The 24,718-nt window shown below is 35.2% G+C and overlaps 1 protein-coding gene across 1 annotated transcript in view; it reads right to left on the bottom strand.

Moving 5' to 3' along the window:
* Positions 1 to 1,820: 1,820 nt before the first annotated feature.
* LOC111515441 (cyclic nucleotide-gated channel alpha-3) overlaps positions 1,821 to 24,718 on the bottom strand; it is a 226,660-nt gene continuing 203,762 nt past the window's right edge. Inside the window, exons 8-9 of the mRNA XM_074175064.1 lie at positions 10,854 to 11,087; positions 1,821 to 2,928 (exon numbers count right to left, since the gene is read on the bottom strand). Of these exons, the coding sequence (XP_074031165.1) occupies positions 2,651 to 2,928; positions 10,854 to 11,087 (512 nt within the window). The 3' untranslated portion in view covers positions 1,821 to 2,650. The remainder of the gene's footprint in view (positions 2,929 to 10,853; positions 11,088 to 24,718) is intronic.

The following is a 24,718-nucleotide window of genomic DNA, read 5'->3' as shown; positions in this document are numbered from 1 at the left end:
GTACATTTTTGATTGATTGATTGATAAACATATCGGGATAAAATTTAGATTCAACCACAGATCTGTTCACCGAAATGACAGCATTTTCTTTCAGAAATTGTTAGGTTAAATATCCAACAGACCTAACAAAAAGCACTAGTTTCAAAACAGTTTTCTTCAGACTGTGAAAGGTACGATATTGATAAGCTTGTTGTTGGAAGATGGAATATTTGAGGAATCATTTTGTTTGAAAACAGGAAGCAGTTTTCAGACAAACCCTAGAAGAATGAAAAAAAAATTAAAGGTTAGTATGTTTGAATTGGAAATGAAAGTTTATTAATCATATATCAAGAATTGATCTATCAGAGAAGTGAAGCATCAGCGATCTTGACAATTTGGAGCGTTGGATGGAGACAGCAAGGGCTTTCACATACCTTTTTTTTCAGTAATGGGTATGCCTATTTGTAAAATGTAAATAGATATCACTGGACGTGATCAGTACCTTGAAATGTGTTGTTCTTTGAAGATTCTAGAGCATCTATACATCACGATCAATTAATTTTTCTGATCCTCCTCAGCCATTTGTTGAACTTTAATTTATGAACGTGAGGGAATTAACCCTATTATCCCTTTTTGAAGATGAATTTATTTGAAGAGTCTCATCAATGAGCGTTATCTGTCTACACATTTGAAATTATTTTTTTACTGTTTCACTTTCTGTAACCCGGTTGGTGTTGAGAGCGATGAGTTTATAAAACAAATTCTGGGAATGGACAGGGCCGTGATGATAATAAGCAAAAATTTATTTCTCAGATAAATATTCGTTTTGAGGACTAGCGGTAGATTCTGTAAAAAAAGTATTTGTTCCACGTGTTTTTGTCCGCCGGTCACGAACCTGAAGTAGAATTTGACGCTCCGGAGATATGGAGACACAAAACTTGAAAAATCGTTATAAAACTCTTAAATTTACTTCTTTTTCAACGACCTATATTTTTAAATAAGAACCATTCAATTTCCTTAAAAACAACATACCTGATCTTTTATGAATGTAAATTACACTTTTAAGTATCGAAAGTATCGAAAGAAGGATCACTTATAACATTACTGAACAAAAAAAATGGTTCCAATAAAGTGACGTAGTTTTTGTTTTTCTGTGAGTAACTCATCTTAATTTGGCAACATAATCTTCATATTTTGACATTGACTTTTCGCGATATTGCTAACGAACGGTAAAAAAATACTGGAACGGGTTTAGAACTCGATTCCAAATAAATATAGTTTAAAAAAACTAAAAAATACGCTTTTAAAGAACATCGAACTAAGAAGTTAAAAATATTAACGATCGAAAAATACTATCATTATTGTGAAAAAAGCGTGGGCGCTAGACATACAAAAAATATGGCACAAAGCGCCCTTTTTTTACAATAATCCTAGTATTTCTCGATCGTTATTGTTTTGAGCTTAATTAAAAAAAATATTTTTAACTTTTTAGTTCGATGTTCTTTAAAAGCGTGTTTTTTAGTTTTTAAAATATATATATTTTCAACTTTTTAGTTCGATGTTCTTTAAGAGCATGTTTTTTAATTTTTTAAAACTATATTTATTTATTTTGATTTTCTTTTGAACAACCTATCAAAGAGGTTACGTACAGCGCCATCTGCCCGCGAATAGATCAAGTAATAATGTCGATAGTTAGGTACAGCGCCATCTGCCCGCGAATAGATCAAGCAATAATGCCGATAATTATGTCAATACAGATCCCGAGCTTGAAAGTTACAAACAAACAAACATACATACAAACATACAGGTGAAGCTAATATGAAGGGTGTAAAAAGGGATGATTTAGTGGAATAAAATAGTTTTCTTCTTCTGTGATAACATTTGAAATAGGTGAATGAAGGTCCGCAACTTGATACTGTGAAAAGAAGGTGTCAATTTACGAGTCATTACCAGAATTATAAAGTTTTCTCCTGGTAATAGCAGGTAATATCAGTTACCTGTGATTCAAATTTCCGAAGTATGTTGCATTTTACCGCTTCAAAAACATTGTTAGACCTAGAAACCTAGAAAAGTTTGAATGAAATTAAGTTGAAAATGAAAATGTTTCGAAAGGAATTTTTGCCCGATGCTTCAACAAGATATTTACTTACAAACAAATTTATTAGTGAACTGGGGACTGAGAAAATCAACAATTATAGATTATGCGTTGAATAAATAGTAATTTTCCAAAAGTCTCGACTTTGAGTAGCCGTATCTCCGATCTAATTTCGGAGATACATTTTGAATTCAGATTCATGATCAGCGAACAGGAACACTTAGATTCAATTGAAATTGTTTATAAAACTAGCGCGAGTCAAACCGAATATTCACCATTTTGCATGTTGAAGAAAAATGAACAAAAAACCTCAAATTCCAGTAAATACCCAATATCAAAGCAAATTCGAATTCATCAATTTTTATCCTCAGTAAACGGTCTATCTAAGGTATGGTACATAAAATTTGGCAGTCAATTTGGTAAACTGTTCACTAAGAATGTCTCTTCGGTTCAACAACAGTAAAAATTCACTAAAAATCGTCATAAAAGTCATCGGAACGATAAGTCAATCCGCCGCCATTACACAATATATTGAACGAAAGTCTGTAGTACATGGTAAGGCAGCGCATTTTGTTGTTAAATGATGCTCTCCCTGTTCCTCTCGTTCTCCTCCTCCGCCAAACTGCTGGAGGACCGCGAGCCGCAGATCTGCATCTCGATTTCGGCCAATCGGTGCTCGAGTTCCCATTGCTGTTGACTCAGCTTGACGCTCATCGCAGCGTTTTCCGACTCTACCGTCTGGAGGCGCTCGCGAAGCCGCTTTATCTCCGTCTCGAGGGCTTCGTGGGAGCCCAGCACGGGCGAAGCCACACCTGACACCAATTGCGTCATGCTGTCGCATTGCAACGTCGTACCTGAAACAGGAAACGTATTATGTTATGGTGGTAATTTCTCATTAATTTCTATTCGGGTGATATAGGAAAATTACCTACACTTTGATTTTCGTTGATGGAATTTATAACCTGAAAGAATATTTTGAGTGAAAATTCTAAACACAGCCTATTCAAACATCCTCACACAGTGGAATGTGCTGAAAATGACTACTATTCTGTCGAAAACCACGACAGATATTTGTGCAAGTTTTCTCTCAGAGAAAATTTTTGGAGATGCTTTTAGTTGCTCCAGCAGAAGAAACTTGCTGAAATCAATCGAATTATCACTTACAGATCTATTGCAGGACATATCTTACTAAAACAGCACTGACTTCTTGCACTTGACTGATTTAAAATCGGTTTTAGGTATTTAACGACAAGATGTTCTTATGACACAATAATGAAGGAAGTAATAAATGATATGACATTTCTTGTTATGTTCTTTTTTATCCACGGCCTAATACTTGAAAATAATACACCCAATAAACCTACAGTTGTGTGTATGTACGCAAAAAAAGTCAACGATATAAATGTTCTGACCCAAATTCAATTGAATCCAGAAAAAAGATCGAGAACTGTGGCCAGTGAATGTAATTTATTAAAAAATTGCAGAAACTATATTCGTAATGATCTTGAAAGAAAAATCGATTCTGTAATTTTTTCAACGGAACAAATGACAAATCCGAAAATAGTGATTCCTCGCGAGAAGATTGAGAATTCTTTGGAAGGTATTCAGACGAAATAAGCAAATGCATAAGTTTGAGTTCATTTGAGTACATTCTACAAAATTGTGGATATTTAGGACAATTACTTCATTGATTTTCATTTACTCTCGGATAATCATTTGATTTTTCTTTCAATTATTCAATTTTGTATCATGAATTTGGTTTTTCTCCTCTTGAAACATGCAAATTGTAAATAGTTATTACTTGTTTTTTGCTTTGATTCAGACGCGTTCCATTCAGTTTAAGATGAGTGAGTTGATTTTCTTTTCGAAATGTACTGCATGTTGTTAATTAAACTGAAAGTAAATTTAATACAGATCCGAACCAAAGAAAATTGGATAAGGGTCAAAATCACCTGAAAATCAACTTTGAATTACATTGTATGATATATCGTTGAATTCAATGTGACAAGTTATTTCGAAAAGTGTCTGCAGCTCTGTATTGAGAAAAATTAGGTTGAGGGTGGCCCACAGAGTACGAAACGTTGGATTATGAATCTGATTACGTCAATTCAACAAATAAAAATGCATGAAAGATTTTTGATACATTTTGACATAAGGTGAAGAAACATTTACTTTTCTTATAATGTTTCCCACTCTATCCTCATTCAAATATTGAGTTATTATGGCATAAGAGGCACTGCTCTTGATCTGGTAGGGTCTTATCTTCAAAATAGGTATCAGTGCGTCGACGTCAATAATATCAAGTCAGATTTGAAGCCAATTTGTCATGGCGCTCCTCAGGGTTCTGTCCTCGGCCCGTTATTATTCATCATTTATATGAATGACTTATGTAGCTTTATTTTACCAAAAAATGTGTTTTGTTTGCCGACAACACAACCCTCATATGCTCAGACAAATCACACCAGCTTACCTCAAATGATGGACAGAAATAATATCTTGGCAAACACTTGGTTCACAGCAAATAAACTGAAACTGAACGATAAAAAACCCAGAATATTGTGATATTCTCAAACACTAGTGTCACTCTAGGAGAGTGTTAAGTTTCTAGGTATTCATATTGATGATAGACTTAGTTGGTCCAGTCATATTGAAGCAACTACTCTTAAGCTACCTAGTATTTTATTTGTTCTTAGACAGTTGAAAAATGCTGTAGGTTTGATGACACTGAAGATAGCATATCATTCACTATTCCACGCAGTTATTTCATATGGAGTCTTGATTTGGGGGCATTTCACAAACTCAATCACTATTTGCAGATGTCAGAAAAAAGCCATGAGAATTATGGCAAACGTAGGATGTAGGGAACACTGTCGTTCTCTTTTTATTCAATTTGAAATCATGCCACTTCCTATATTATATATTTATGTTGTGTTGTTGGAGATTCACAAGAATATTGAGATGTTTCCGAAACACTCTCACAATCATGATTATTCAACAAGATCCGCATGTTTATTGAATAATACAAGACAGGTTAGCGGTTAGTCGAAACCTCCTAAATTTGAATTTATACAACTGTCTCCATCCCTCAGTTAAATCTTTGGATTTCAGAAATTTCAAAAACAGTATCAAGAGATATCTTCTCAACCACTGTTTCTACACAATCGAAGAACATCCTGCTGTAAGTGCTGTAGCTGGTCAATTCATAGTTCTTGAAAAATGATTCATGTTGTAAAGCTGTGATAAAGCCTGTTCTTATGTTTGTTGACCTTTTTATATTGATATCTTTATTTCATTATCAATCATGTGACACTGTGATCATTTAAAAGAATTTTGATATTCCAGTTTAATTTAGGTATTTATAAAATTTATTACTTAAATTCAGAGACGTTGTTGCTCATTTTAAGTGTCTGACATAGTTCCTAGACTATATAGGAAATATGACGTGCCATAAATGTATTTTGTATATGAAGTGGTCATATAAATTACTCTCTCTACTTTCTCTATATCTCAATAACCGGCCCTGATATTCTTGATTTGTTTGAACCACTTGACAATGTCTTTATGAATGCAACTTCTTCTCCATTTTACCGACTTTCTAACTCTCATGGTTTGAAAGTTACCAATACAATCGCATTGAAAAAGTGGCCACTCTCTATATCACAGTCATAGTTCTCACTTAGCGTACCGAAATTTTTGAAATTTTTTAGTGGTGAAATTAAAATTTGGATGGATGTGATAGATACGAGTATGTAGCTACAAGACCAAACTGTAATCTCCGATTTAGTTATCATCACTGTGGAAGCAATTTTGCAGACGTATTCACGTCAAAATTGGCGGATTTGAAGACATCAGCTTGGATTTTTTTTCAAGTGATTTAGTTCAAAAACTGATCTGTGCGAACAGCCTAACCATCTGCAGTTTGCATGATAATTGATTCTGAGGCTGTATTATCGGATGCGCCTTCAATATTGAAGGCGACCTTCTTGTTGTGCGACCTGACATGATACATTTTTTGTTGAGAACTTGAATCGGTAATCTCTGCCTGGAAAATTCACATGAAGAAGTCCAGCTTCCTTCAATATTCATAACTTTTTCACTAAGTTACCATTACACAGCATGAGCTACCAAATATATTAACCCATCAAAAGTCAGGTTCAAAGCGAACTATTTACACATCGATCCGCTCTGAGAAATACGTTGGAATAAAACTTAAATCTTCTGGAAAGGTTATCTGAGAGTTCGAGAAAATTCATGGCGTCGAATGGAAGTCTTCTTAATCCCAATTCAGCACAGTTGAGCTCCCAATTTATTTGTTTCAGTCTAATTCTGGTGGTTCTTATTCCAAATACCTTTCTGTTTCCTGTTATCCTGGATTTACAATCCGTACGAAAGAACACAAAGCCAAACTTCCATTTGAAACAATTTGTCAGAGCCAAATAGAAAACCAAAAGAAACAATGTTCAAACGAAAATTGGATGAGGAAACGGGGATTGGAAATAACTGCATGAAAAAGGTTTTTTATGCTAGCGAAATTTTGGAGAATCCCTTTTCTTTTGAGTTTTTCATGTGATATAAAAAATTACAAATTTTGAAGTTTTTACCATAATACCTTTCATCAAATCATATTCAAATAACTCATATACAGTGTGTAAAAGCCAAATGGAATAAATTCATTATTTCGGTTACTAAGTACATAAAAAAAAATCCCGAAAGTAGATCTGCGAAATGTTCATCGCGAACATCTTGACAACATCCTTATCTCGAATAAAACTGTCTTCTTACATTATTTAACATATCATGCGTGACCGACCTAACCGCAAGTGTTATTTGTTCTTTACAGTCATTCAAATTTGAAGGTTTAGTTTTGTACACATTGCTCTTTACATATCCCCATAAGAAGAAAAGTAATGATGAAAGGTCAGGTGATCGCGCTGGCGATTCAATCGATCCACGTTCACCTGCTCCATCCTGCTGAAACCATATTATATTCACTGGAACTTGACGGTTTCCTGGATCAGGATATAAATTTGTTAAACTTGTAATGACATTTTGAAGTAGTGCCAAATAATAAACGCCATTCAAGTTGCCCTCAATGAAAAAGGGACCAATGATATGGTTTCCTTCAATCCCAGCCCAAACGTCTTCTAATTGGATGATATTGTTATCCAACATATCCATCATTTGCTCACAAAAATAAGTTCTTTATCAAAATCGTCTTCCATGAGCTCCCGAGTGGGTATCATTTTATAGGGATGCATTTTATTTTCTTTTAATATGTTTACTATCGATGTATGGCTAACATTGAAATTAGTGGATGCCTGAATACTTCAAAATCAAGCACCACATCTAATTTGAGTTCATCACTTATTGCATTGGCAGCTGCTTTTTTTATCTGCCCCACATGACCAAGCTCGCGAAACTGCTTCTCTATTTTGCTTATTGTTCCTTGAGATATGGGCGTCAAATTAGAAAATTTCTCTTGAAATAGGCGAGCTACTTCCTGTTGTGTTCGGGTTTTTATCTCCGTAACCAATCATTTGTAAAACTGTTATTTCATGCATTTCCGTTAATCTAACCATTTGTCAGACTTGAAGTTAACGAACTTTAAACTTAAATTAAAATACTGACAACTGATATTGTAACATACAAAATGAGTTGACAAGGCGTTTTAAACTAACGTTGCCACGGAAATTATTTGCACTATTTTAAAGGATACCATTTAAAAAGAACATTGCTATGGTTTTTGCTCACTTTCTTATTATCAATACCTCAACATGAAATATGTTTTGAGTATACTGCAATACGTTTTGAGTATATTCAACGAAAGTCAGTTTCAGTTGTCAATCAACAACATTGACATAATTTCATATTTCAAAACTTCTTTGACATCTGTCGAAGAAGTAAAGAAATAAGATCTCAAAAAAAGGAATAACTGCGTATATATTCGAATTTTTATCCATTTCTGAAGACGGAGGCAGATTTTGGCCTCCGAAACGTAAAAGATAAGTATTATTTCTTAATAAATTTTTTGATAGGCAAAATTGTTAAATACGACAAGTTACTGATAAATAGAAGATTTTTCTTTATGAAAAATACTTTGATTTTTACGCAGTAACTTATCGGGGTAAACTAAAAAGTTTGCCCTTCTACACTTGTATAAAGTTCTCCATTATAATTTTTATATTTTTTCAGATTGTGGAAGGTAACAATTACCCAAAAAAAGGTCGATAAAAACTGGTTTTGAGTATATTTCATCGAATTTCGGTAATCACATGATTTTAATTTATTTTGTCTCAATTGTTACATTAAGCTTGACAGCGATAAAATTTTTGAATAGAGAATGAAGAGACTTTTCAAACGATAAATCACAAGCCTGTACTTCCCTTTTGAAAAATTGGGGGTTGTACCTGTCATTCGACGGGGGTTGAAGGTAGGATTAGCATTTTTCCGTTGAAGTATGTCAAATTATAATTTAAATTTAACGTGTTTCGAGATTTTTTAAAATATGTACCGTAACCGAAATAATGAATTTATTCCATTTGGCTTTTATACACTGTATATGACCAGAACAAGTCAAAACTTCACCTATGAACAAATGATTGGAAATTACATACATGATTGAAAAGAAAAGCATCCATTTCAAAATGTCTTAGATTAGAAAAAAATAAATAAAATAGAAATTTTTTCTATATCACTTCTAATTGCTCAAAAATATTGTTGGTAGGGACGTGGTGAAAAAGTATTATATTTCGGGATTTTTTTTCTCAGAGAATATTTCTTTGATATGGTGATTTTATTTATATTCCAGTTCGATTTCATTGTCAACATTAGTAACAATATCACTTGAAGTGTTTCCATTGAAATCTAAAAAAAAATATTGTTTGTATTTTCAGGTAGACTCTGATTCACTTCTTCAGTATAAAATTAATATTAGTTACATCTACTGTTCTTAGCACCAATTAAATGGTAAATATGAAACTGCAGTAATCATGGCTACAAAGTCAAAATATTTCTATTTTTTTATTGAAACCATCTGAAATTGATTTTTGAATAATTTGCACATTATTCATATCAGAAAACAGTGTTCGTACTTTACAAACGTACTTGGACATAATTATTTTGCATTATTGAACCACACATGAGTTGAGTCTCTAATCCCGATGTCAAATAAGTTATGTAACGAAATTTTATGATTGACAGGATTGAAAGCTTTCGATATATCCAGTGATAATAAATAGTCGGTAGCCAAGCGGTTCGGCGTGGGTGATTTGTTCACTCACTCGAATTGACTGCCGTGTTGGTCGGTGGTTCAAGCCCTAGTCTGAACGATCGATCTTCACTTGCTATCGTCCAACCCGTGTTGAGAATCACACGTTAAAAGGTAAGACCTCGTTAATCCTTGGCTCGCACGAGTTCTGAGGGTTGTCGTTCGTAGGGGTGCGACAGCTGGTTAACGGAAAAACAGATTTTTTTTTAGTCCATAATGCAAATTTTGATTTTATTTTAGTTGGTATAAGAATTTTGGAAAAGTCTAAATATAGTCTTCTGGGTGCTGTTTTTTCTAAAGATTCACTTTCAGAACATCTTCGAGAAAAACGGGAATCACTCAAATTGCTGACCACCAAATTGAATGAACTTCCTAAACACGTTGCATTTTTTCTTTTGAAAAATTGTTTGAGAATTTCAAAACCCCTGTACGCCTTCAGAGATGATCCCCCACTTGGTCAAGTCAGTTAGACTTGAAGAATTTGATGATTTACTCCGCAACACGACGGAATATGTTACAAAAATTATTTCAAAAATGATTCATGGCTCCAAGCAACGCTTCCTGTAAACTTTGGCGGACGAGATAGACTGTACCTATCTCGTCTTGTGTTTGTAAATCTTTTGCTGGAAATATCCTCACTTGTTTACTTTGTAGTAAATGTTCAAGAAGTAGCAAAAACGTATGTGAATTTCTGCAACTTCAAATAGCGTTTCCTAATATGAATAATAACCAGTCCGTGCAAAGCGTATTGTTAAATCATCTGAAAATTGAACATTTAACAGGTGATGATCGACTGTATTGCCAAACATGCGCCAAACTAACTGACTGTTATAAGAAAACAAGTATAGCTGAGACATCAGTCAATCTAATAATAACACTGATGATCTTTAAGCATGACTCAACCTCTGACGGAAGCACCAAACTCTTAGGAAGCTTCGAAATAGATGAACACTTCAATCTAGCAGACCACTATTATAATCTTAATGCAGTCATTGTTCACTATGGTTTTGGCGTTGAATCTGGACATAATTACGCCTTGGTCAAAGGCGAAACGGACTGGTTCAAGTTTGACGATAGTAGTGTCACTAAGTGTTATGGCGATGTATGGAATTCATTGGAGCCTCTGGAGACCCCCTATATTTTGTTTTATGAGAGAGGACATTGGCAGATCAATATCTTCAAATGATGTGGTGCTGCAGGTTTTTTCGGGTTTTCCTGCAGCTGAAAAAGCAAATGCGCCACTGGAATCAATGAAGTCACCCCGGAGCGCCTATTAATTTTTGTTGTTTTATAATTTCATGATTTGTATTTTGGAAGTGTTATCATTATTATCAATATTGTTACTTCTTTTAGTCGTGAATTGTTGATAAATCTAATACGGCAGATTCTGTATCACTTAATATTCGAAAACCATAATGACAATTTTTTAAAATTTTTTTCCAGATATTCCAAAAGCCATCCTTTCGCGATTGACAAATTTAATATTATCAAAAAAGGCATTTGTATACTGACCAGATCGCTGGTGTGACCCTGAAACATGTTGGTGACTTCTACCACTTCTGCCGCTGCTGGTGGAAACAGCTCCGGGACTGTCAGGAGTTTGTTGCCTAGGAGGGGATCCTATCAAAGACCTGGGGTAGGCGGGAGTGAAACCGACCAAAACGGGGGGAACCCACATGTCTTCCAGAGCTACCTTGCCTCGAGATTCTACGAGACCTGGTGTCGACTGGCTGCGACCCATCGCGGCTGAAAATATAGGCACCAGTGAGACTATTCGTTTCAATAGTAAAAATGAAATTGGAAGGTAACTGAACATTACAAACCGTTTAGATAGGCTGAACAGTTTGAAGGATAACACCAGATGGCGCTACTTGTATGAATCCATATGATATTTAGTTTATCCTAACAAATTTTACAGCTGTCGGACTATTGATTCCTGGGATAGAACATTTTGAGTTAAGCAACTTTTGTTAGTTTGGAGAAAATGGATAAAAAGAAATTTCGTGTGTTGATGAAGCATTGATTTTTCATAAAAAAGTCCACAAAATGATTTTGGATGACCACGAGGTGAAGTTGATCGAGATAACCGAGGCTCTAAAGATATCGAACGAACGTGTTGTACATATCGTGCATGAATATTTGGGTATGGGAAAGCTCTGTGAGGGTGCCACGCAAGCTCACAATCGACTAAAAACAACAAAAATTGATGATTTTGAGAAGTGTTTGAAGCTGTTCCACCATGACTGTTTCCAAACCAGTACAAAGTTAGTACAGTGACTTCAATTCCGAAAATAAGTAATACAAGAAATGCAAGTAATTTTCGTCCAATAAACAGTCTTCCAACGCTTGAAAAAGTACTGGAACTGGCAGTATATGAACAACTAGTTACATACTTTAATGGAAATAATTTATTCATCGAAAATCAGTCTGGTTTTCGAAAGAATCTCTCTTGCGAAACAGCATTATAACTAACAGTCACAGAGTGGAAGAAAAGTATTGATGAGAAAGAATATATTGTTGCTTCATTTCTATATTTCAAGCGTGCCTTTGAAACAATCAATAGGAAAACTTTAATCAATAAACTGAAATATTATGGTGTAACTGGAAAAGCTTTAAACTGGTTAGATAGTTATCTTGAGCAAAGAAGTCGAAGGACTTAAATTTGTGATGTAATGTCAGATCAAATTATAAATGACATAGGTGTTGTTTTGGGACCACTGCTATTCATTATTTATTTAAATGATATCAACTATGTACTACATGGTTCACACCACATTAATTTATTTGCTGATGATATCCTTGTATATACGGAAAACTGTGATTTGAAAGAAGCTGAACAAAATGTCAATATCTTTAAAGAACATTGAATTGTATCTACAAGTGAATAAACTCAAATTAAATATCAATAAATCTAAGGCAATGATTGTAACAACAAATTGGAATCAAAGAAAGATTGATATTAACGACGTTAATATCAGCATATTCAATAATCAACAATTGTAAATGAAATTAAGTACCTAAGATTCATTATAGACCATCAGTTAAATTTGAATAATTATGCCGAATATACTATCTGAAAGATATGTAACAAAATGTATTTTTTCTCTAGAATTTCAAAATATTTATCAACCTTTGCTAGACTAACATGTTACAACTGCATAATAAGGCCACACTTTGACTACTGTGCCACACTGATGTATATATTCAACCAAAATCAAATGGGACAGTTGCAGAAATTACAAAATCGAGGTATGAGAATCATTTTGAGATGCAACCAGTATACCCCTATTGAATCTATGTTGAATACTCTAGAGTGACAGCCGGTACATAAAAAACTGTACCTTTTATTTGAGCATGAGCACTATAAGAGTGGAATGAATTCATTGTTCTTTAAAGGTCTAGATAGTTTCAATAAGTTACCTGATGAAATAAAACGTGTAAATTCCTTAAAAGTATTCGAAAAGTTATTAATAGAATGTATCAAATTGTAATACATGACGCACTGCAAAATTATATACGTATATAAATTATTCATATATGCATAACTATATATTGTATATTAGGATTCCTGAAATAAAGTCTACTACTACATGAAAATGCCGAGTTTATGCGTCGATATGTGACAATGGATGAAACATGGCTCCATAGAATAGCAAATCTACTAGCTGAACAATTTGCGTCCCACTCCACGGTCGATTTTCTGGAAAAGGCACCACCCACTATTCATACACTAGAATTGGAAATTACTTTTCGACAGCGTCTAGTCAGGCGAATAGCAACAAGGCGAATAGCAACAAGGCGTCTGGCTCTGATGAAGTGCTTGTCATCCTACTTGAAAAGTGCGCAAATGAAGTTGCACCAGTATTTTGCAGACTTTTCAACCTGTCTTACAAGAAAGGGATTTTTCCTTCTTGTTGGAAGATTGCTCGCGTTCAGCCTATTCCCAAAAAAGGCAAGAAAAATTCTTCCAAATAACTATAGACCAGTCGCTTCGCTATCAGTGATATCAAAAATCATGGAGAAAGTCGTAAACCACCATATCCTCAAATATTTGGAAAGCTTCAGCATCTTGAGCGATCATCAATATGGCTTTCGGAAACAAAGATCAACAGGCGACCTTCTATCTCTCGAATACTTTCACCATCAACGCTGATGTTCTACAGGGAGCCTTATTGTCTCCAACTTTCTTTTTATTGAATATCAACGACTTATTGAAAAAAAAAACAAGAATCCAATATATTGCCTTGCTGACGACAGCACACTTGTCTCGTCATTCACATTTGGATTCCAGGAAAATGGCTACGGAGACACATCTTCACCGGCAGCAGGAGTTGCATATCTTAATGGGAATCTACAAGTGATTTCGAATTGGGGAGAAAGTAACCAGGTTCAATGGGGAATGTTCCTCAATTTGGGTTATTACAGCAAATGCAAGTTTGAACAAAATAAAGTTGAGTTTAATTCATGAGTTTTTCAAATTCACTTCGAAAAGTATTCAAATTGATGTTTCAAATGTTGGGTTTTAATTTTTAAAAGATTTTTGTTTCTAATTCACATATTGGCAACAGCGCCTATATCAAGTTGAAATAGTTTATACGTACCTAGATATTCTACTTTAAAAAAGGAAAATTATCTTTATAAATCAACAATTAAGGCAAAATATAAATTATAGTTCAATATCACCTCCACAAGCCACATAAACAACAGTTATTTTGTTATTTATTTATATTGAAGAAGATAGGTTAGGTGCACAAAATGTCATATATCACAGAATGTCTCGAAACTCGGAACATAAGTAAACGAAACAGCACGCCTCTGAAATATGTCATCTTTGTTTGTCTCATACAGGCAACAGATTCATTGTCCTTCATTAGCTATAACCGATGTTGCCAAATGGTGAAATAGAAACGAAGCCCTTTAAATGTTGAATGCATTATTTCATTCCTCTTTTTTAATTATTTGAATAATTTTATAAACAGAAAAGTCAGTTGGTAAGGTTATGCTATTAGTATTTTGGTTAAATTTTGGCAAAGTTGTGTATTTTAGAGACCTATTCAATGATGTAAAGAAATCGAATATAGCACCTTTGGTTCTGGAGATATACAGGAAAAACCAAAAAATCCCAAATTATTTTTTTGTCCATATCTTCTTTATTCGCAGACATATTGAAAATCTGTCCACATTTTGCTATAGGCACTTGATGTGGGCTCTCAGAATATATCCATGAATCTTTTATACAGGGTGTCATCTGACTTGGGCCTCCCCCATCTTTGAATTTTCAAACCTGTATTTTTTCTTGTAGTTTTTGGATCGTAGACGTTCACTTCGTACTGAGAAATTAAATTAAATTTTATATTTGGGAATGTTTCGGTAATATTCGATTATAATTGTGTGAATTATTCCCTTTCAAATTACGGCCCTGGAAATTGGTTGACTGAGTTGAATAAAAACACAATAGCAACTTTCACGTCTCCCTATGTATCGTAGAATTTTTCGAGAGTTTTTTTTCATTTTTAGGTACCTATTCATATTTTTTCCATTGCTCTGAGCGTTTTCTACAATGAACTACAATGAATTTGTTCCTTCTTCATTTTTTCCATTGGCTGGGTTTCCATGGGCTGTGCGTGTTCTGCCACAGCTGACTTGTCCGTTTAGCCTAGTCTGCAGTTCCTTTTATGGTCTTTTAGTCTTGTTCCCATGGATCGTTTGGTGGTTCCGATATATACCTTTCCACAAGTGCACGGTATGCGATAGACCCCTGCTGCTGATAATGGGTCTCTTTTGTCTTTAGCCGACCTGAGGCTTTGTTGTATATTTCTCGTGGGTTTGGGAACTGTTTCGATGTCGTGTTTGCCCAATAGTTTTCCAATTCTATCCGTGACCCTAGGGATAAACGGTAGATATGCGCGTGCAACCATCTGATCCTTTCTCGCTTTCTGAACCATGGTGCCATGGTTTTATGGCTTTTCTGGTCTCGGAGGCACTGTATCCATTCGATCTCAAGGTCACTTCAAGGTATTTCAGTTCCCTATCCAGATGTTCTGGTTCACATATTCTCCGAGGGGGAGAATACCAGGGATACCATAGCCGATTGGTACGGGAGGCAATAGAGATCCACAAACACACGGAGAATTTCAACAGAAAAGAAGAAGCGGTGAACCTCAATCGAATATGGGACTCTATTTTGAAGAATTCTAGAATAACGAACAGGACAACAGGCAGCAAGATTGTTAATGTTCCAGGTTAAAGTGTAGGTACGAGTACAGGTACAAGTGCAGGTACAAGTGAAGGTACAAATACAGGTACAAATACATGTACAAATACAGATACAAATACAACTGATTACCTGACAAGGCATAAATACCCTTTACGAAGTCTAAAACGTAGTCATCGAACAGCAAGCCATGATGGTTGAACCTCTGAAGAAGCTAGCCACTCGCGCCAGCGAAACGTCAGGAAGAAATTCCAAAATACCACGAAAAGCAATGACACTGAATGTTATACTCTGTTACCTCATGCTCGTTATCAATTCAATCCGCTAACAGAATGCTCAAACAAAATTTTATTATTTCGTTATGATTTGTCACAACTGCTATAGGCGGATTTATAATACTTTACCGGTATTTTTGTATGGCAAACGGATCGCAAACAAAAGATCTGATGAGCGTTCGGGGTCGTTTATTACCTGCAGTGGTGTGATGTTATGTATATATACATATCTGTTTTGATGGTTACCAAATTTTTCAAAAAGATATGAGTGAAAGAAGGGAAGAGAGTGTTGCAATTTTTATCAGGAACATGTTCAGAGCTACTTCAATACCGAACATACTCAGTCAAACAATTGAACAAGTCTGGTAACATTCACCATTGAAAAAAAAAAGTTACGCTGTTGCTTCTATGTACATACCTCTGAATCTTCCAATATTCTTGACTGCCTCAGATGAAAGTTTATCTTCAATGCGTCCCAAATTTGAAAATATCATTTTAACGGGGTATCTGAATGTGGATTATTCAGATCCTACTAATAGTCAGTGTATTGTTTGGAACAAGTAGTAGAACAACCCACGCGGTACTCTTCGGCAGGTTGTGAAATATTAGATGCTTTCATCTGTTCAGAATTATTAACTATATCTGACTGTATTACGATCGACTGTAGTTTATTTTCTGATCATTGTTTAATGTTTTGCAAGGTGGACTTGATCAAAATAGCAGATATAAGAGTTTCATGCACACCTATAGAGGCGGATTGGCTGTCCTTGTTCATCTTTTACTGCCTGAATCACTGTGCATGCTGTTTTTGGTGAGTGCATTGGCTTGGGATGTGGGGCATCGGATGCCTGCTTCCACGTAGCCCTGCTGGATACGGGAATGACAGAATCACTTGTGTTTTTGTTATTTCCCAACTGAATGGCATCTCAACGATGGCTTAATCCTAAGGTGTGTGTATCCGTGTGGAGAGGATGAATGACACTGAGCTGTCTCTAGGGAACTTCTGAAATACCGGGCGCCCTCTCGTCGTAGCATCGCCTTGTCATGGTAATTTATTTATTTATTTTATTTATTTGTATTTATTACCCATACAGTCCATTAAAGACTAATTACATGGATGAACTGTTGGCAAATACACTACAATGAAAGCTATTAAATATAGATCTAGATTACTAAACTATTACTTACTGATACCAGACTTGTAGGGAGTCGTCCATAACTGCACTGACTGGATTTGTCAAATATATGTTTAGTTTGATAGAGTTGAATTCAATATTTGTTCTAAAATTGTTTTACGAAAAACTGATAGATGTAAGGTCCAATCTAAATCCATAAGTAGATTGAAATTGTTTGCTAATTTAATCATAGCTAAAAGAGGTGCTCTCGATGATGTACATATTGCAGAGGTATTAAACATCGGTGTGGAACGTATACACCGTGGAGGTACATTAAATGGAAGCATATTGAGGATTTCTGGGGAATTTGTTAAATTGTTTATTAATTTATACAGGAATATCATTGATGTTAAAGTTCGTCTCTGGTCTAAGGATAGTATCTTGAATTCCGATCTTAATTGATATGTCCTGACGGTATTATAATTAGGCCACACGTGGTACTTTTTAAAATACAAATATCTCAACAGTTAGCCACACATTATGGAAATTGCCCTATAATTTTCCACATCCATTTTGTTTCCCGACTTGTGTATTGGTATTGTTATAGAAGTTTTCCAAGCAGTTGGGAATGAACCAGTTTTAATGATCAAGTTGTAAATATAAATCAATGGAACTTTCAGCCATTCACTACAGCCTTTCAAAATATAAGGAGGAATACCATCTGTACCTTCTGCCTTCTTGGGCTTCAGTTTTTTCATTGCTGCATCAAAGTCAGTCTCGCAAATAGAGTCTATGTTAAATGATTCATTACAAATTCCTATATCATTATGTTTATCTTTTTAATGCATGTTATAAGTTGCAGGTTCGGAGCAAAAGACTGACGAAAATAATTTTGCAAATACGTCGGCAGTTTTATCTTCATCCACAAACTCATTATTATAGACAAAACTTTCTAGATTTGTATTATTTGACTTTTTTTTATTTACAAAACTCCAAAATTCATTCACTTCGGTATGTATACTATCTTCGATTTTTTTATAATAAATCCTCTCTTCTTTTCTAATTGAGTTTTTTAATTTGCACCTTAACTCTTTGAATTTATTTTCATAATAAACTGATAACATTTTCAATTTCCTGTGTCTCTCTTTTTCTCTTCTCAGATCCTTTATCTCTTTAGTAAACCAAACTGGATACGAATTGATATTCTTACCGAAACTAATTTTAGGGACACACTTTGCTACCACGTCATTCCACAAACTATAAAATTTACCTAAAGCCTCTTCAACATCGCTTTCATTAAGAACTGTATGCCACTCGATATCTCTGAAAGTGCGACTCAATTCAAGAAAATCGGCCTTTTTAAAGTTATACCTCGTTTCTAATGGAATATTTGTAGATTCTTTCCTCCCTTCAGAAGAAATAGTGACATTTAGAGCAGGATGGTAATCATCCTCCTTCACAAACGGCAGATCTATTTTATTTATAGTGCAGCTGGTAAAATTATTTTCTGAAGTAAATACTAAATCTAAGATACGGCCATAATTATTTTTAATATGATTGAGTTGTTGGAGGGAGTTAAAATCAGTGAACCCGCATATTAAGTCTAATTTCCCACTATGCATGTTTAAATTAAAGCTAGTACCTGAAATCCCTTGTATATTAAAATCCCCAACAATATAAGATTTACTAAAATCGGAGATGTTTTCTTGTAAGACATTGAAAACCATTTCATATACTTCATTTGTACTATTGGGAGGTATGTATATAACACCAAATGTGTACTTTTCCTTACCCAATCTGAGCTGAATAATCACTGCTTCGAAAAATAGTGCATATTTTACAATATTGAGGATTTTGAATTTTGTTTTAACAGCTATTAGGACCCCACCTCCAGTGCTCTTATTTGTGAATTTCAGATCTCTATCAGATCTTATCAAATGAAAACCTTCTATGTTAACGATTTCTCCATCCCTGACTCCTTCCTGTAACCATGTTTCCGTTATCATTAACATGTCATAGTCGTCCTCCAAAGATCTTCTAAAAAATTCGTTGCATTTTGTGTTCAACCCCCTACAATTCTGGTAATATATAGATTAGTTGATCATAGTATTGTATAACGATTAGTAAGCCCTGAAACATGCTTATATTAAATACCATAAACTATTATAAACAAAAAATTATGAATTCTAATGTCATCAATCATTCAGCGAATGATTGATGACATTAATGTGGGGCTCTACCGTGATTGACCTTCTTTCCCTATCTACTCGTGGGACTTTTATGGACAGAGTAAATTTAAATATTTTTTGTGACGCTGAGTTTACAGAGGAGATGGATGTCGAACTTACGACTCCAACTGACCTCCCTGTAAATTTAGATCAGGAGCGACTCTACAGAGGAGATGGATGCCGACTCCAACTATGACTCCAACTGACTTCCCTGTAATTTTAGATCAGGAGCGAGTCTACAGAGGAGATGGATGTCGAGCTTACGACTCAAAGTGACCTCCCTGTAAATTTAAATCAGGAGGAAGAACTCAACTCTCCAACTCCTGATCCAATAACTGAACCTAAAAAAAAATTTGGTGGTGCAGCCAGAAAACGACTGAGTCGTCTCCTCAAGAGCGGGGTACCTCATGAAACCGCCTTGCACCAAATTCTTGAGTGGTGTACGCAGAATCTGTCTCAGGTGAAGGAACAAACCCTCTAGAGCAGGTTAGCAAACGTTTGCGCTCAAGTGATGATTCACCAAAACCAGAGGCGAAAAATCTAAGGCATCGTCAGGTGTAGCTGACGTGCCGAAACCCTCTTATGGGAAGGTTGTCGCGGGTATCAAGGTGGGAATCTTACACCTTGACTATCCGACTACCTCATTCACGATGAAACAGCAGAGCATATACTTTGTGCCTGCCCCGCTGGGGACCGAATCAGGTTCTTAAAGTTCGGCAGATCCGTACTCTTACCATCTGACCTGAAAGACCACTCATATACAAACTGATCGGCTTCGTTAGGAAGCTTGGTTTATTTGGCCGAGTGTGAATAGGGGTAAGCCACAATAAACCCTTGCGGGTTGCTGTGGAGGGTCGAATAGACCCACTCACTTTGGACCTAACCTAACCTTACCTAGTACCTATAGAGACTTCAGCAAATTTAATTTAGATCTTTTTCATTAAATCTACAGGCACCCGATTGTTGTTCTCTTCATCACATCAAAAATATCACTGACAAATTGGCTCTTTTCAATGAGACATTAACCGATCTTTTTGAAAAACATTCTCGTGATAAAACTGTTAATATTTCCAAGAAAAGGGCCCCTTGGCTCACAGACAATCTGAAACTCATGTTTAAACTAAGAGATAGAGCTCTTACGAGATTTATAAAGACAAAGTTACACCATCACTGGGATTATTACAAACAGTTGAGAGATTCAACCAATCGCACTATGAACCTGGCTCAATCATTGGCTTGCAAGAAGTAAAGAGATATGGAAAGATTTATTTGATTTGAATATTCACCACAAAATAAAATCCATTCAAGACCACTTACTGAACGTTGAAGATACCAACAAATATTTTGGAAGTATATCCAACTGCAACTCTTTCCCTGATGATGAAATTATGATTTTTTTTTCGGGTAATAATATAAACAATCCCAACTTCTTCTATAAAGCTACTGATGATGATGAAATCTTTAAGTTTATTCTGAACATGAAGTCGAATGCTGTAGGGCCTGATGAGATAAGCATTGAAATGTTGCTGTACTGCTGCACCACATTCTTTCCACATATCACTCACTTATTCATTCACTGCATATCGACTATATCCTACCCGTCCATTTGGAAGCAAGCAAATGTTGGCCAAAAATTCTAACCCCGAAAGTTTGGGCGATCTCCGGCCAATTAGCATCTTATGTGCGCTATCAAAAGTTTTTGAAAAAATATTGAACTTACACACGCGTGATTATCTGAATGACTTTGATTTATTACCTGAGTGTCAATCAGGGTTCAGACCTGACCACAGTTGTACGACTGCCCTCCTGAATTGTGGATGATGTGCATATATCTATTGATAATAACAAAATCTGTCTTCTGATATTATTGGACTTCTAAGGCGTTCGATTGCATACACCATGAACTCCTCTTTGCTATTTTGGGCTACGTAGGGTTTTCAATACATGCTGTAGCGCTACTTAAAAGTGTTACTTTTGCAATAACTTTCAAAGAGTTGTGTGTAATAACAAAAAATCTAATTTAATACAAATTAAAAACGGTGTTCTTCAAGGTTCAATATTGAGCCCTCTCTTGTTCGTTTTATACACATCTCAATACCATAGGTCACTGCAATTTGAAACCATGCATTGTTATGCCGATGATAATCAGCTGTACTTGGAATTCGACGAGAATTCAATTAACGATGCCATATGGCAAATTAATACCGATCTCGATATGTTATTATCCTTGTCAACCAAATATTACCTATCTGTTGATGCATCTAAATCTAATGTTATGCTCTTTGGTAGAACAGCGGCAAGAAATCGTTGTTCTGACCTCATTTATATTGTAAAAGATGGAACAGAACTTCCCTTGAAAGGAGTTACAAAAAACTGGGCCTATATCTTGACACAGTCTTCGTTTCAAAACACACATTTCGCAAATTCTTGTACGGAGTTATACAAATTTGAAAATGATATATTCCAACAGAACATTTCTGAATAAAAAAAGTAAAACTATACTCATGCTTTAGTTCTTTCACATGCCAACTACGCAGACGTGGTGTATGGTCCGGGACTTTTGAAGAGTGACAGTTTTAGAATCTAAAAGCTCAAAAACTTCCTTCCTTTTTTTTTTCTTCCTTATTCAGAGGAATCGGGCAAATTACGGATATGCAGTTGGTTAGTACCTCGTCCACTAGATGGCGTGACATTTTGTGATGTTCGCTCCAACTTCGGAAGAGGAATGAAATACTCTGAAAGAATTCCGATTTTCAATTGTGGAATATCATTGACTTTAGGTCGATGATGGTCACTATCTTGCACTGATGAGTGGCTAATAAGCCCGAAACCGGTCTGCAAGTGTGCCCGTTCCATAATTGAAGGTCGACTCTTTCAGTTGTATTGCCAATTGCATATGCAGGAAATTTTCAGTGAAGATTCCTGCACTGATGCCTGTCGGATATAATCCAACGCCCTTCGTGGTATTAGCCAGGGGAGTAGTTGTTTTCTGATAGGCGTCAGTCCATTAAATCTACTGTGTAGGAATCTAGACACTGGCTTGAACGTTTGAAGTTACATTTGCTTTAGATTCATTACCCATCTGTTCGGGGGTGTGGGTTGGTTGAATATGAAATCCAGACGAACATTTCATTCTGCAACATTTTTTCAAAAACTCCTTAAAGCAAAAAACCCTCTTCTCTTTTCGAAAAAATATCATTTAGAACCGACGTTTACCATCTTAACTTGAGATTCAGGACACATTTGATAATACCAGAACATAAAACTTCTCTATTTCGCGGATCTTTCACTTACCATATTACCTACTCATATAATCGGATACCCATTGAACATAAACCTCTGCCATTAGGATGCTACAAAAGAAATATAAAAAAATATCTCCTTACAATAAATAGATTCAAATAATCGAATTATGTCGAAATCAATCACCTTTTTTCCAAGCTCGAAAAAAAATTTTTTTTTGTATTTCAATTTTGTTTTATATACTGTTGCACTGTTCTTAATAGCATACTGTTTTTTTTTTTCTTTTTCTTTTGTTCTTATAGTTTGATGGAAGAGCAATCTCTGCGATGATTTATCTTGCGCAGATATTGAATCCTGCCATTTGATTGGTTGTAATTGTATGGAACTATCAATGAAAGTCATTATTATTATTATTATAATTATTATCAGATATTGTTATAACATTTTGAAAGACAATAGGTATGAGCAAAAATTATGGTCTTGTCATCAGATAAATCCGATGAGTCTTCGTCCAATGTTAAGATTCGGGGCTCAACAATTCCCTCAACTAAATGGTCTAATTTCCACATGTAACACTTCTCTTTTATAGCATGTTCAAAAAAGTTTCGCCATTTTTCGCAATGCGCACTTTCTAAGAACTCCTTGAAGAGTATTTTGATATCTTCATTTTAAATGTCGTGTTTCATCTTGCAAAAAAACCCTTTTTGAGCCCAAACAACAAACAAGTTCAATGGGATTGAATTCGATATGATGTGGGGGCCGACGCAGAATAATTATAATTTTTTTCAGTTTCACCTCGACTACGAGTTTTTTTGAACATACTTGGAACAATAGTTCTTTTTTACCAAAACTTTCATCAAATGGTGTATTTTTTTGTCAAAGCCACTCAATGATATCCGTTTTATTCCATGCATTAATTGGTATTCTTTCAACTTTTCAGGAATAATAAGCGGCACTATCCTTCACAATAACACAATCAAGTTTTCCTTGAAAACTTCTTCAAACACATCGCCTTCTATGTATTTTTGTTAATCGCCAGAATGCTTTGACTCAAACGTCAATGAATCGCCCTCAACAAAACCATCAACAATTCCAATGTGAGTCATAATCAGTCACCTTTATTTAACAGAAGTCCAACCTGTTAAAAAAATGTTTGGCGTGAACTTGTAATGTTATTTTCTCGCCACACCAACGTTATATCCTTCGTCAAGCCAAGTTTCGTCCCGATAAAAAATATTTCTGAACAGGGTGTAACATAAGTACGTTGAAATATTCCAGTGAGGTATTGTAAGAAAAAAGTCTATATAAATTTGTGTCCGGAAATGCTCCATTTCGGAGATAGAGGGTGTAGAATTTATTTTTTTTTTCGTTTTTTGAAATTAACTTTTGCAAAAAAAAAGTTATTTTCACGAAATTTCGTACCCTGGCTATTTTTGACGTGGGAAATCTTAATTTCGTATTAATTTTCATGTAAAATCTAGAGAACCTGCGTACGCTGTCATTATTTATTCCAAATTGCCCTAATTTTTCAACAGTAAACTTTTGGTAACTTTCCAAGTAAAAAAGGTATACTTCCTCAACAACGCTGGAGGTGATCTTTTTCAAAATATTTACAATTTTCTATATCGATGCATCGATGCATATATCGATTACTTACATAGCTCCTAGGGCGCTAAGTGAAGTTGCTGAGAATATTACAAGAACTAAGTATGTGGTGAATCTCGTGAAAATGAACAACTTTCTCCTATGAAATGTATGCTGAAAATAATTGCAAAAAACATATGTCAAAAACCAACCAGGTTTTGAAAATTTCAACAATTTGTATCTCGAAAACGAATGATTTTTCCATAAACATTTTATGGAAAAAAGTTGTTTATTTTGACGTGATCTAACACATAGGGGAGAGGGGGGCAAGTTGTTACAGGGGCAAGTTGTTCAAAACAATCATTTCAAAACGCAGCAAGTATAATGGGTTGCCGATATTTTACGGAAAGCGGGATCTGCCTACCCGCGATCTGTGAACGGACACTGATACTCAATCAAGGCGTCCGTCGTCGTGTTATTGCGTAGAATGTGGTTTCGGGTCTAAAACTGTACCGTTGTCAGTTGGCTTTTGTTTCCATTTGTGAGAAATTGGTAAGTAGTATAAATATGTGTATTATATAGTTTTGAAGCGTAAATATTTCTCGTTCTTCTCGTGTGAAGGAGTAATTGATGAAAGTGTTCGTCATTTTCTTCACACAACTGCGTAAATAACCGCGTATTCAACGCGTTGCTTCGGATTCGGTTTACTGCATCAATG

Source organism: Leptinotarsa decemlineata, unplaced genomic scaffold, assembly GCF_025532065.1.
Source record: "Leptinotarsa decemlineata unplaced genomic scaffold, Ldec_3_MD MMD2_tig00000882_RagTag_RagTag, whole genome shotgun sequence".
NCBI classification, from domain to species: Eukaryota; Metazoa; Arthropoda; class Insecta; order Coleoptera; family Chrysomelidae; genus Leptinotarsa; species Leptinotarsa decemlineata.
This window is presented reverse-complemented; position numbering and strand designations above follow the sequence as displayed.